The sequence below is a fragment of the Canis lupus genome, chromosome 1 (genome assembly GCF_003254725.2).
Source record: "Canis lupus dingo isolate Sandy chromosome 1, ASM325472v2, whole genome shotgun sequence".
Classification (NCBI taxonomy): Eukaryota; Metazoa; Chordata; class Mammalia; order Carnivora; family Canidae; genus Canis; species Canis lupus.
This window is the reverse complement of record NC_064243.1, coordinates 71,141-86,528: the sequence shown is the minus strand read 5'-3', so window position 1 is coordinate 86,528 and position 15,388 is coordinate 71,141. Positions and strand designations below refer to the sequence as shown.

The window sequence follows — 15,388 nt, the reverse complement described above, 5'->3', positions numbered from 1 at the left end:
TTAAAGCTCAGTAACCTCCCTGTATATACCACTCACAGGACGACCCCCAAACCAAACCAGGGAGAGGCTGGGGTCCTGTCCACCTCCCAGAACATAGGAAGGCCTTGAAAAGAGTTGGGGGTGAAGAGGGCAAATACCTCAGAATAAGACCATCATTCCCCCTCACCCCTGCTCCCTGGCTGCTGTGATATAAAGAGAAACGGAAGATGGGCCTTGGAAGAGAGAATGGAGGAGGGGATGAGATTTAGATTTTAATCAAATTGAAGTTTTAAACTAGACCAGATTTTCAGAAAGTGAATGCCTGGCAAGCTACAGGATGCCCTTAAGAGATGGAAAGGGGATTTGAGAGAGCTTAACTGAGTGTAGCAGCTGGATTTAAAGAATAAAACTATTGTTAATACTCACTGAGAAAGCCAAATAAAAAGATAGGGATATGTGTGTGTATATATGTAATTTCTGTGTTAAATATGTGTGTGTGTGTGTGTGTGTGTATGTACAATGTACCTGCACATATTCACATGATTACATAAAGTTTCTACCATAAATTTGATTGTTGTAATTTTGAAGACTATTTTCCAACACTGTAAATACATTTTTTTACTTGACTTTGTGATATATGAGAGTCTGTGTGGTGTTTTGTAGGTCCCCAGCAGATGTACTGTTGTTTAAAGCCTTAATTACAGTGTTCTTTAATTCTGTTCAAATGTTCAGTTTTCTTATATAATCAAAGCCGCATATATTGTCATCACTACTCCTGAGGCTTTCATGCCGCATTATTGTTCAGTGGCTCCCCACTCCTAGCTTTATAGTCTGTGTAGTTGTGTATGAAAGAGAGACTCAGGTCTCCCCCAAAACAGCATTTCATCCTCAGTCGGTTTGCAATTGACCAAACAAAAGCAGTGCCACAAAATGAGCCAGCATAATAGGAAAATATTTGCCCATATACGACAGATGTCTAATATCCTTAATATCTTAAAGAGGTTTTACATTTACATCTTTAGTAAAAAGATGAATATACTACTAGAAAAATGGGGAAATGGTGGAGGACAGCTGGAGCTCTATAATTGTATGGTGTTATTCACCTTCAGCTACTCAAAGCAATCTTCTTTTATATGTGTGATACTTGATGGCTGTTTTCATTTTGTTGTTCAGGACAGTTTCTCTACAGAAGACTTTTCCAACTGTCTTTACCAGGATCTTCGAATTCCTCTGAGTCCTATCCATAAGTGTTCCTTTTATAAAAATAATGCTGAACTGAGTTATGGGTTCCTCTATCCACCACGTAAGTTTCTAAGTCTCTGACCTTTTCTCCCTCTTGTCATCTTTCTGTCTTCCTTTTCTTTTCCTTATGAGGCAGGGTACATATCTTGTTTTTTTTTATTGGTGAAAATTGTGAATGAAAAGTATAACTATTAGGGAAAAGTGTACAGTGCCTAAAACTTGAATTTTAGAAAATAGAACATTCTTCACGTTTCTACATTTCTTTGACATGGAATTTGAGAAAGCTTGGATCAGAAGGATATATCAGGGTTCTTTCTTAGGAAGGAAATATCTTTTGTTTCTTACAAGGAAAAATGTAGGGGTGCCTGGGTGGCCCAGTCGGTTAAGTGTCTGCTTTCGGTTCAGGTCATGATACCAGGGTCCTGGGATGTCATGCTCCCTGCGCATCGGGGAGCCTGCTTCTCCCTCTCCCTTTGCCCCTCATTCTCCCACCACTTGTCAGTCATGCTCTCTCCCTCTCTCGCAAATAAAATAAATTTTTAATAAAAATTTTTTAAAAAGGGAAAATGTAATTTGTCAAAGAATTAGGAATAGGCAGAGCCTAGGTGTACTTGCTCTTTCATGGAGATGGAGCTGCTAGGGAATGGCTTTTTTTTTTTTTTTTTTTGAAGTTGTGTTTATTTTTAATGTGGCACATTTGTGGGTTAATGAGAAGATGTTTTGAGGCTGGCCTTAAAAGGCAGAAATCAGGGACACCTGGGTAGCTCGCAGTTGAGTGTCTGCCTTTGGCCCAGGGCGTGATCCTGGAGTCCTGGGATCAAGTCCCACATCGGGCTTCCTGCATGAAGCCTGCTTCTCCCTCTCCCTTTGTTTCTCCCTCTCTCTCTCTCTGTGTCACTCATGAATAAATAAATAAAATCTTAAAAAAAAAAAAGACAAAAATAAAAAAAAATAATAAAAAAATAAAAAAATTTAAAAAAGGCAAAAATCAGAAGGCTCCAGGTGCTCAAATATTCTCAATATCCAGTCCAATCCCCAGAGTAAGTGTCTGAAGTCAGAACTTGACTATTGCTTTATAAAAATAGACCAGGCCCAAGCCAAAAATCTATACAAAGAAGTCTTGTACAGTAATTAGTGGCAGGCATCCTGCGATGTTTTTTCTGGGTAGTAAGTACTGTTCTGAAGCCATATATTCTCTTTTTTTCTTCTCACTATTGGAAGAGTTTAAGGAGAGAGGGTTGTCAATACATTTTAGTTGAAATTTGAATATATTTAAATTGGGGGTGTTATTTTTTTTTAAAGATTTTATTTATTTATTCATGGGAGACATAGAAAGAGAGAAAGGTAGAGACACAGGCAGAGGAGAAGCAGGCTCCATGCAGGGAGCCCGACGTGGGAATTGATCCTGGGACTCCAGAATCATGCCCTGGGCTGAAGGCAGGTGCTAAACCACTGAGCCACCTAGGGATCCCCAATTGGGGCTGTTATTAAACTTTTGTTTCTTTAGTAAATTCATCTTGAAAAAGAAAAGATCTATATTTTACTTTTTTTTAAGGGACTTGACCGAACACACTGCACTTTCCCTTGACTCAGTACCTAGGAATGTTTTATGAGTTTAAGGTGATAGCTAATTTTTTTAAATGCCCTCCCATAGATAAACCATTAGCCAGCCTTAAAAAACAAAAGAGAAAACACTCAAATTAATAAAATCACGAATGAAAAAGGAGAGATTATCACCAATACCAGGAAAATACAAACGATCTTTAAAACTTATGAGCAGCTATATGCCAATAAATTAGGCAATCTAGAAGAAATGGATGCATTTCTGGAAAAACACAAATTACCAAAACTGGAACAGGAAGAAATAGAAAACCTGAACAGGCCAATAACCAGGGAGGAAATTGAAGCAGTCATCACAAACCTCCCAAGATAGAAAAATCCAGGGCCAGATGGCTTCCAGGGGAATTCTGTCACATGTTTAAAGAAGAAACCATACCTATTCTACTAAAGCTGTTCTAAAAGAAATGGACAGAATACTTCCAAACTTGTTCAATGAGGCCAGCATCACCTTAATTCCAAAACCAGACAAAGACCCCACCAAGAAGAATTACAGACCAATATCCCTGATGAACACAGATGCAAAAATTCTCAACAAGATTCTAGCCAGTAGGATCCAGCAGTACATTAAGAAGATTATTCACCACGACTAAATGGGATTTATCCCTGGGATGCAAGGCTGGTACAACATTCATAAAGCAATCAATGTGATAGATCATATGAACAAGAGAAAAAACAAGAACCATATGATCCTCTCAATTGATGCAGAGAAAGCATTTGACAAAATACAGCATCCATTCCTGATCAAAACTCTTCAGAGTGTAGGGATAGAGGGAACATTCCTCAACATCTTAAAAGCCATCTACGAAAAGCCCACAGCAAATATCATTCTCAATGGGGAAACACTGAGAGTCTTTCCCCTAAGATCAGGAACACAACAGGGATATCTGCTCTCACCACTGCTCTTCAACATAGTACTAGAAGTTCTAGCCTCAGCAATACAAAAGACATTCAAATTGGCAAAGAAGAAGTCAAACTCTCCCTCTTCACATATGACCTGATACTGTACATAGAAAACCCAAAAGACTCCACCCAAGATTGCTAGAACTCATACAGCAATTCGGCAGTGTGGCAGGATACAAAATCAGTGCCCAGAAACCAGTGACATTTCTATACACTAACAATGAGACTGAAGAAAGAGAAATTAAGGAATCAATCCCATTTACAATTGCACCCAAAAGCATAAGATACCTAGGAATAAACCTAATCAAAGAGGTAAAGTATCTATACCCTAAAAACTACAGAACACTTCTGAAAGAAATTGAGGAAGATACAAAGAGATGGAAAAATATTCCATGCTCATGGATTGGAAGAATGAATATTATGAAAATGTAAATGTTACCCAAGGCATTTTACACATTTAATGCAATCCCTATTAAAATACCATGGATTTTCTTCAGAGAGTTGGAACAAATCATCTTAAGATTTGTGTGGAATCAGAAAAGACCTGAATAGCCAGGGGAATGTTGGAAAAGAAAACCAGAGCCGGGGGCATCACAATGTCAGATTTCAGGTTGTGCTACAAAGCTGTGGTCATCAAGACAGTGTGGTACTGGCACAAAAACAGACACGTAGATCAATGGAACAGAATAGAGAATCCAGAAGTGGACCCTCTACTCTATGGTCAAGTAATATTTGACAAAGCAGGAAAGACCATCTACTGGAAAAAAGTCTCTTCAATAAATGCTGCTGGGAAAATTGGACAGCCACGTTCAGAAGAATGAAACTAGACCATTCTCTTACACCAGACACAAAGATAAACACAAAATGGATGAAAGATCTAAATGTGAGACAAGAATCCATCAAAATCCTAGAGGAGAACACAGGCAACATCCTTTTTGAACTTGGCCACTCCAAATTCTTGCAAGATACTTCTATGAAGGCAAGGGAAACAAAAGCAAAAATGAATTATTGGGACTTACTCATGATAAAAAGCTCCTACACAGCAAAAGAAACAGTCAACAAAACTAAAAGACAACCTACAGAGTGGGAGAAGATATTTGTAATGACATATCAGATAAAGGGCTAGTTTCCAAGATCCATAAAGAACTTATTAAACTCAACAGCAAAGAAACAAACAATCCAATCATGAAATGGGCAAAAGACATAAACAAATTTCACAGAGGAAGACACAGACATGGCCAACAAGCACATGAGAAAATGCTCCGCATCACTTGCCATCAGGGAAATACAAATCAAAATGACAATGAGATACCAGCGAGAATGGTGAAAATTATCAAGACAGGAAACAACAAATGCTGGAGAGGATGTGGAGAAAGGGTAGCCCTCTTGCACTCTTGGGTAGGAATGGAACTGGTGCAGCCACTCTGGAAAACTGTGGAGGTTCCTCAAAGAGTTAAAAATAGAGCTACCCTATGACCCAGCAATTGCACTGCTGGGGATTTACCCCAAAGATACAGATGCAGTGAAACGCCAGGACACCTGCACCCCGATGTTTCTAGCAGCAATGTCCACAATAGCCAAACTGTGGAAGGAGCCTCGGTGTCCATCGAAAGATGAATGGATAAAGAAGATGTGGTCTATGTATACAATGGAATATTCCTCAGCCATTAGAAATGACAAATACCCACCATTTGCTTCGACGTGGATGCAACTGGAGGGTATTATGCTGAGTGAAATAAGTCAGTCAGAGAAGGACAAACATTATATGGTCTCATTCATTTGGGGAATATAAAGAATAGTGAAAGGGAATAAAGGGGAAAGGAGAGAAAATGAGTGAAAATATCAGAGAGGGAGACAGAACATGAGAGACTCCTAACTCTGGGAAATAAACAAGGGGTAGTGGAAAGGGAGGTGGGTGGGGGGTTGGGGTGACTGGGTGATGGGTACTGAGGGGGGCACTTGGCGGGATGAGCAGGGCGTTATGCTATATGTTGGCAAATTGAACTCCAATTAAAAAAAAAAAAAGGAACAAGTTAAAAAGAAATAAAAAATAAATGCCCTCCCATGAGAAAGTATAATTTCTAATGTTATTCATGAAGAACGAAATAGTTACTTTTTTTTTAATTTTCTTTGTAGAACTAAATAAAGGTTCAAATCAACTATATTCTGAAGCACTGCTTAGTACTAATATAGTGCCAATGTACCAGAGTTTTCAAGGTAAAAAATTTTAACCCTGTATCTCACAATTTCAATGAATTTCTGTATATTATAGGTATAATTTATATTAATAAGACTTATCCTCTAAATTAAATGACTATCAAACACATTCTTACAGGTATATGTTCTTATCTGTTCTTAACTTTAACAATATCAGTACACAAAACTTCTACAACTCTTAGAATTATGATATATTCCAATGTCTATTATTCTACTTTGTATTTAAATGTTTATAAACATTTTTTGGTGGAAAAAGTATGTAATATTTTTCCTAAGTTATCTGGCTAATATAGCCTACTAACACATTAACTTTCAATATGTTTTCCCATTTAACTTTTGGAGGTTCTTGATAATTGTTTTTGATCTTAAAATGAATAGATTTTTGCATCATCATTAACTATTACAGTATTTGGAACTCTTACAAAAATAAATACACATTTTTTTCTTTAGATGTCATAGAATTTCAAAATACAGAGCACACAAGGAGGCTTTTACTCTACGTGTAGAATACTTGTGAATATTTCAAAGGGAATTTTTGGATATTAACAGTATATCTGAATAACCTGCCTTGCATTTAGGTTCATGGTTTTTAATGCCTAATGGTGATCTGTGATCACAAATTCATGGTGATGCACATGGTCAGGGATGCCCAAAATAGTGTTGATTTCAACATCTGTCTCTTCTGCCAGAGGCCAAAGCTGAACAATGTATTTTTGGCATCACACTAAGACTGAAGTCAGATTTGACATTGTCTTTAATTATTACAGATTCTAATTTTGAATAAGATTATTGAGTTATTTAACATGGCGGCATGACTTCCTTCTTGTTTCAGTTATATGGCACTACTTTCATGGTACCCTTCTGCAAAGATATGTGGAGGAAAGAAATGGTGTCAATGTTGTCAGCGGTCCTGTGTTTGACTCTGATTATGATGGACGTTATGATTCCTCAGAGACCTTGAGGCAGTAAGAACATATTTCATTTACTCTTAAAAACAGCTGTCAAGTGAGATTACCATCCAGTTGAGTCAGTGGAGCTTTTTCTGTCTGATACTATTCATATTGCTGAACATGACATTTCTGATTACACTGGAAGCCCCTTGAAATATCTGATTAATTTTGATGTTTTGCTCAGTGTTCAGTAAAATGTTTTTTTAGAGGAAAGAAAGAGTGTTTCTCCCCCACTCAGTTTAGATGAGTAATTCCTGAGTTCAGATCAAACACTGAAGTCTGCCATATTTTAAGAAGGTTTAAGATACATGTTTAAGATCTCTCTGTGTGGCTAATTGTTACGATACTGTCTTAATAAAGTGATTAGAAGATAACCACGTGGTGTGGCTAGAGGCATCATGAATGGAAGAATAAAGATGTAGTATCTAAGCATAGACCTTGGGTGAATGTCACAGATTTTACCTAGCCTTGCTTAGAGGGAGGCTGAGTCACCATCAGTGACTCAAACCATCAGTGGGTGCTGTTTTTATAAAGGAGAGCAGCAGAACATTTTCAAAACCACTTGATTTTTCTTAAAATAATAACAGCATGATTTTTTGAAGCAATATTGCTATTAAGGCTTACAGGAAAAAGAGAATGAGATGTATGCTGATGTTCAGCTCATTCTGGAGAACTGCTCTCCCAGGCGGGCTCAGGGATTACTCTTACACACATGTACCGGTGACACATTAGTTTGTCCTGTATAATTTATAGACATTGGTTTGTAAAATGACAGGTTTTGTTTGTTTGTTTATTTATTATAAATAAATAAGGGTCTCAACATAACTGCCTCAGAGGTCATAGCAGTAGAATGGGTAAAGAAGAGAATTTCATGCCTTTCCCCTTCCACCAGAGCTCTCAGTTTTAATAAGTTTTATATATTATGGTTCTGCATAAGGTTATGATAGAAAACAATGCTCCCACTAACTTAAATTTGGAAAGATACTGAAAAACAAATAAATAAACCTGGTTTTGAGGCCAAAGGAAATAGCATTAAGATGAGGTAAAGGGACATGTTGGAAAATGTGCTGCAATTTAAAAGAAGTTCTCAGGATGAGAAAGAAAATCCCTTTAAAAGCAAGGAGGGTTCACAGAAACATGACTTCTCTGGCAGGGCTGGAGTAGAAAACATCCCAAACCAGTTCCCTCTCTGTCTGCCATCTGTGTACTGCAGCACAGAGTTGGAAGACAATAATGCTTTGGAATCCTGGTTGTAGGGATTCGAGAATGATAGATTTTTTTCTTTAGTGTCCCAATTCCACTGTGTTAAGGTAGAACTAACAAAAAAAAAAATCTGAAGTTCAGTAAATTTTTATAGGAAATAAAAATTTCTTGGCTCATGTTCATCTGTTTTCTAGCTCTAATTCTCTCAATCTGGCAGAACATGTTGAGGTATTATGATCACTAACTTCTTCACAATATTTTTAATTATTTGACTGAATTTTATTTTTAGATGCATTGTACTAAAAATATACTTTACTGACATATTCATTAAAAAAAGATGGTTATGTTTTTCTTAAAGTGAAGATTTTCATGTTTTCTAGAAACAGCCGACTCATCCATAATCAAGAAATTCTGATCCCAACTCACTTCTTCATTGTGCTGACAAATTGTAAAGACACATTCCAGACTCCCTCACAGTGTGATGATTTAGACAGCTTAGCTTTCATTTTGCCTCACAGGGCTGACAACAGTGAGAGCTGTGTGGTAAGAAGCCTTTGTTAATTTACCTTTGTTAATTTGAATAGAAAATATGAATATAAGTATATTTGTGTGTATCGTATCTGACATTACTGTGGGCAAAAACAGAATGTGAATATGCATGTACTTTGAAAGAATGTACTTTATATGAACTCTGCAGAGTGGTTTTGAATTCGAAACTTCGAGATGATAGATCTTTGGCGAAGACCACTCTTGTCTGTTAAAACACAAAAAAACAGATCAAAATGTAAAACCTTAAGGGATGCCTGGGTGGCTCAGTGGTTGAGCATCTTCCTTCGGCTCAGGTTGGGATTCTGGAGACCCGGGATCGAGTCCCACATCAGGCTCCCTGCATGGAGCCTGCTTCTCCCTCTGCCTGTGTCTCTGCCTCTCTCTCTGTCTCTCATGAGTAAATAAACAAATCTTAAAAAAAAATAAAATAAAATCTTAGCACCTGCATTTGGCTTAGCTGCTAAATTCCAGGTTTATTTAAACTACAAATTTACTCTTGTTTCAAAACTAGATTGATAATTCTCAAAGTGTCAGCACTGTTATAAATTAGTCTTAAAGTTATGGCTAGGTAGTATTTCAGATTAATTTCTACATATAACTTCATTATAAAAATCACGTTTGTCCCTAATTAGGCACTGGGCTCCTTTTCCATCTCTACCATTCCAAAAGCTATTGTACCAATGTCTTAAATGTAAACATTTAACCAAATTCTATAATAGCAGTATACCTAGAACACACTAAATATTGGACTTGAACCAGAGAGAGGATTATTGGAAGGTGTATCACATATGTTGACTGATCGCTTCTGTTTCATCTCTGAAGTAGTGACTAACCATCAGCAAGATATTGACGTGAGAGGAAGATGCATTACCTGTACTTTTTATCTATCTCTATGTGTTGGGACAACAGGAATGGAAAGTATCTACTGGCCTAGTAGTCCACTGAGTCAGGGTTATTCCTCTAAGAGCCAGAGTGAAGATTGTTGGAGAGAAAGAGCTTGGGTGGGGTAGTAAGTAGCACTGGGTATAGTGATCATTGGAGGCTAATGGGAAAATGGAAATGATTGATCCATTCCCTTTTTATATAGAAAGTCTGAATTATTTCCAACTAATATAATGCCCCAAGGGTACAGAAATCTTTATTGGAGGATGTCTTTAAAGTACAATTATAGCCCACCAGCAATGCATACCTTCTTCATCCTACTCCAACAGGAGGCATATTCAGAAAAATGTATAGTTACACATAAGTGTATGATTTCCATCTCTGTTACCTGCCTCAGCTACTGGCTCTGCTTCCATGTGCCAGAGCATGTGTCTTTACTTCTTGTCTGATCTCCCGTTAGCCGAGACATCATTACCCCACCAGAAAGGAAATTGTGTTTTACTATGTCCCCAGATCCCCTCTGCATTGCAACTGTGTAAATAACTGATTCTGATTAGAACTGGTGTTCTCATAGTGCATTTGCACACATCATGACATTTGGTCCTCAGAACAACCGTCTCAGGAGGGTGTAGGTAGGAGCATCAGATTTCAGATGTTAAATAACTTGCCTCAGTTTACATGGTGTGATGGTGACAGGACCAGGACTTAAATCCAAGTTTCTCTCTGCTAATTCCCACACTGTTGAAGGTTCTTGCACCAATGCAGTACATGAGCATCGATTCCAGGTAAATGTCCCTTTTCCCAAACTTGAGACATCTAATTAAATAAGCCTGCTTGGTATGTATTAGATGGTGAGCTACTCGAGAGCAGAGATCATGCCTAACAAAGCTTGTAGCACCTGCCTTCTGGGAGCTAGAGTGATGTAAATCTTTGAAATGTGAAGATGGAGTGCTTGTAAGGAAAGTGAACTGACTGTTCTCTCCAGTGACTTCTTTCTCCCCCCTCACTTTCATAGCATGGAAAGCATGAGTCTCTGTGGGTTGAAGAGTTACTGAGGTTACACAGAGCTCGGATCACAGATGTTGAACACCTCACTGGACTCAGCTTCTATCAAGAAAGAAGAGAGTCAATTTCAGACATTCTAAAGTTGAAAACACAGCTGCCAGCCTTTGACCAAGAAGACTGATTTTCTTTTTTTTTTTTTTTTTTTTTTGAAGACTGATATATTTTTAATTCTAAAAACATAGCACAATGTTTTGGAAAGAACCTTTTATTTTATACAGTCCTCTCTTCACGCTGTCACATTGTTTGGAAAATGTCTACCAGAGCTGAGAATCCTCTGCGATACAATCATCTCAGGGAACCCTGTGGCCTCCGCTTGGCAGTAGAAAAATGCTCTTACTGAATCTCACACACGGTTGAATGAACAATTCTTAATTGTTCCAATTTGGGGAATAAAGACAGACTATCTCTAAAACTACTCTTCTACTTCTCTTAAGGGCAGAAGTAGCTGTGAACCTTGTCTGGACACCAGATATTTGAATTTTATTTTCTTTAATAAACTTTTATGGAACTGGCAAACACAACTGAATGGATAGGATTGGAATAGTCTGTGTTACATTAGTATTTTCACAAGGATTTAAAAAGTGATTCTGGATACTTTCTAACTTGGAGTTTCATTCATTTTAGTTTTAACTGAAAAAATTAGTAGAAGCAAAAATATTTCTAAGGCCCTCTTTCTGTCTTTGCCCTATACCCCTTCAAAAGCCAAAATATGTCATCCTGTGGGTATTTTTTTTTTTTTTTTTTTTAGTTGTGACTGGCTTCTTCAGATTTAAAGTCTTTAACAAGTTAAACTTCGAGGAAAGATGTGTGAATTGAGTAATCTAGTAGATCTACCTGCTATAAAATTTTCTTCTACATTTATACAAAAAGAGATTCCCATCCTGTTCACTGGTAATTAACATAGGTGGAAAATAGCTCTAAAAGTGGTTCTTTTAGACTATTAAAAATGACTTGGTGGAACTTCAGAGAACTTGTCAGCACATGCGTCGTGGCATTTTTCAAGACAGTAGGTTGTTTTCCTCTGCACAAAAATGACCCCGCCAACAGCAGAACTGTGCTGAGCTGTTCATTTTGAAGTTCCCCAGATATGGAGAGAATGTGTAACCATTGCTTTACGTCTTTTTGGTCATCAGTCATAAAGGAACCTGACCTCTCCACCACATAGCCTGTATCTTTTAGTCCCAACCTGTGAACGTTCAGAGTTGGCCTTCACTCTTAGGCAACCTGGGTTTGATTTCAGTGATATATTAGTCCACCAGAAATCTGTATTTGCTCTTCATATAATAATCATTCTTCAACAGACTAGCAGGGCACAGAATCCTTTAGATAATATAATTTGTATCTAGAAATTATTTAATGACTTATATAGTTGGGTTGTTTTTTGTCTTAGTCCCATAGGGTCCTGAGAGTTTGTAGATTACTTTTTTCCAATCTGTCTTCTGTTATTCAATTTGGGTCAATTTCTATTGTTCTGTCTTTAAGTTCACTGATTTTTTTTTTCTCTCTCATCCATTTTGTTGTTGAGCCCACCCACCCACTGATTTTTATATTTCAATAATTGTGTTTTGTTTTGTTTTCTAAAATTTCCACTTAGTTCTTCTTCATGTCATTTCTTTCTTTGCTGAGAATTTTAATTTTCTTTTTTTTTTTGCTGAGATTTTCTATTTTCTCATTTTTTTCCATTGCACTTCATACTTCCCACTGAAGCATCTTGGTGATGGCTGCTGCAAAATTCTTTTCAAATAATGCCAGCATCTGTGTCATCTAAAGGTTGGCATATGTTGTCTCTTTTCAAATTGAAAGAGATTTTCCTGGTCCTGGGCATGATGAATGATTTTCAGTGGAAAACTGAATAATTTAGGTATTATGTGAGTATAGATCTTTTTTAAACCATCTGTTTTAGCAGACTTTCTCTGACATCAGCTCAGTGGGCGAATTAGAAGCACTGTCTAGTTATTTCCACGCGTGGCTATGAGTCCAGGTTTCCCACTCAGCCTCCAGTGATGGTCGGGGCGAGATGAGACCCTTGTCGCTGCTGTGTAGGGTGGGAGGTCAGCTCTCCACTGGGCCTCCATTGAGTGCATTCCTGGCTAGGGTGTGCAGTGAGCCGTGTCCTTGCTCCCATGTGGTATCCACTGACACTGGGCAGGAATGCTGGGAAAGCATTATTATGACCCAAGAGGGGATGAAATGACCAGTTGCCTACTCAACCTTCTCAGACACCGCAATTTCAGGGGAGTTAGGATACTTCATTACAACCTGTTGAGGCTGGAAGTCTAGGCTCCCCACTTGGCCTTTGCTGGCATGGGTAGGGCCATGGTCTTTTCAGTGGTGTTTCCTGGAGTGGAGCCATTACTCTTTTCTCTCTTGGTAGGCTACTCTTCCAGTCCTTTGGCTAGAGAGTAGGCCTTTCTTCCGACATTTTTCTGCGCACTCTGTTGGCATGTACAGGTTGTGACTTCTTTCACTCCAAGTCTGGGACATAGGAACTAAAAAGCAAACTCAGGGCAATTCATCACAGCTTTGTCTTTTGGGTCCCAAGGTCCCTAGCCTGTTTGCCTCCTTCTCTCCACCTGTCAGAATCTTCCTATTTTTGTTTTATATGTAATATCTAAGCTTTTTATCTGCACTTAGCAGAAGAATATCTACTTCTTTATAGAAGTGTCTCATTGATTTTTATATATTCTTCAAAAGACATGCAGACACATGATTGCCTCTATATAAAGTATCTTAGCAGATCTTAATTAAATGGATAGATGTCTCTCCCTTTTGCCAGTCACCAGGGATACAAAGAAGGACAAGTTATAATCCTTACAGTTTTAGGGAGGGAGAGGACATAGCAGAAGTGTAGATGATCCCAAAAGGGTGGTAATTGTTTTAATGGAGCCAGGCAGGGTGCCAGGGAGGAGAGAAGAGACACTGGGTGGTACGTGGTAGTCTTATCAGTGACTTCCCATGGATGGTGACATTTGGACTGGAACTTGGTGTGAAGTGGAACTCTTCAGGTGAACAGGTAAGGAAAGGACATTTTTCAAATTTATTTATTTTTAATTTTTTTAAAGATTTCATCCATTTATTCATGAGAGACACAGAGAGAGAAAGAGGCAGAGACACAGGCAGAGCGAGAAGTAGGCTCCATGCAAGGAGCCCAATCTGGGACTTGATCCCGGGACTCCAGGATCATGCCCTGAGCCAAAAGCAGGTGCTAAACTGCTGAGCCACCCAGGCATTCCAGGAAAGGACATTTTAATATCCGTTGGACGAATACATCCTTGGCCTCTTCCCATTTACTCTTTTACTTCTGATATTTCCTACGAGTGTTGCTATGACCAACTTATGATGTACAACCGCTTTATTTTTTCTGCTTTGTTATAATAATCTATTCTTAAAAGTCAGACTATAAATGCTATGCTGGCTCTTTAAAGGGCACCCACATCTATTCCTACTGAGCTTGTTTTTTCAGTTCCTCTTACAGTGTTCTTTTTCTTATTTTGTCTCGAAAGAGATCTCTCCTTTGACATATTATCAATTTAAGACAAGTGACTGGCCTTCACTCTCTCAATTTGAATGGTAAAGTCACAAGACTATGTATGAAAATGTCTTTATCCTACTCTCTACAGTAAAGGCTGGTCTTTGCTTTTCATATACAAAGCAAAACCTTTACTTTTCCCTCATTTTATTGCAATGCCTCTGATTAGTACTTCTTAAATGATGTAAGTAACTTCCGTATAAGATTTCATAGCTCAGTCAGCTCGTTTATGGCAGAGCAGAGAACCAGCTGGAACTTAAAAATACCTAGAAGTTTCAGAGAAAAGAGGGCAAACCTTAGGGGGCTGAAGGCCAATGTTCCAGCACGGTAGATCAATGTGTAGAGGACCATTAGGCCAGTTGGCCCAGTCCTGTTTCAGGAGAGGAGGCAGATGAGATTGTAGCGGAGACCACCCACTCCTCCAGGAAAGGCGGTTACTTCTCCTCACCCTGACTTTTTTCTTTCATTAGCTACAGTAACTGTCCTACCTTGCCTTGTGGGTACCTGCTTATGTATAACAGGAACAGGCATTTGAACTTTTGAAACTAAATGTGATTACACTTCATGCCAAAGCCTATCACAGGAATCTGGTGTGTTGGTGCTTTCGTAATAAGCATTTGGTAAAATTTTAACATGACTGCAGTCCAGTGACATTTTCCTTGATTTTTGGCAGTCTAGATATTGTAAGGGGGAGGGGAATAATCTACAGAATATGTCTCTAAGCTAAGAAATGCGGATTTACCAATAAAAGTGATATATGCAGAAGCGTGGCTGCTTTCCTGTGTGTGCATGTGTGTGGAGGGCGGGGACAGGGAATGGGATGGTGATTTTTTTTCAGGGATGGTACTGCATGCAAGGATTGTAGACAGCCACAGTTGTATTGATGGTAGGGGAGAAAAGATCCAAAGTTCATTTCAGGTTCACAGAGTAAACATGAATTTCTGATCTGTGACTTATTATTCTTGTTTTTGGTTTTTAATTATTTGGAATCATACTTGTAGGTAAAAACAAAAGACTGGCATGTATAAACATCCTTCCAATATTTAGAATGGTCTGAAGCCAGAGGGAAAGTATCCAATTTGTAACTTCCATAGAATTTTTTAGTATGAAATTTTTGTACTTCTCCTTTCCATTGTGTATAACCAGCAATTGAGGGAAAAATATTTACTAGAATTTATAGCTATGGCAGAAACTATAGGTGCATAAAATTAGTCTTGGTCTGCTAGAAATGAAAGAATCTCTTCCTGAGATG

At 38.2% G+C, this 15,388-nt stretch overlaps 1 protein-coding gene across 2 annotated transcripts in view; it reads left to right on the top strand.

Annotated features, from left to right (window-relative positions):
• Window positions 1–14,901, top strand: part of ENPP1 (ectonucleotide pyrophosphatase/phosphodiesterase 1) — a 73,799-nt gene extending 58,898 nt beyond the window's left edge. For both annotated transcript variants that reach the window (XM_025421917.3, XM_049111425.1), the window contains exons 21-25: window positions 1,153–1,282; window positions 5,878–5,958; window positions 6,791–6,923; window positions 8,492–8,654; window positions 10,558–14,901. In XM_025421917.3, the coding sequence (XP_025277702.2) occupies window positions 1,153–1,282; window positions 5,878–5,958; window positions 6,791–6,923; window positions 8,492–8,654; window positions 10,558–10,728 (678 nt within the window). In that variant the 3' untranslated portion in view covers window positions 10,729–14,901. The remainder of the gene's footprint in view (window positions 1–1,152; window positions 1,283–5,877; window positions 5,959–6,790; window positions 6,924–8,491; window positions 8,655–10,557) is intronic.
• Window positions 14,902–15,388: the final 487 nt, after the last annotated feature.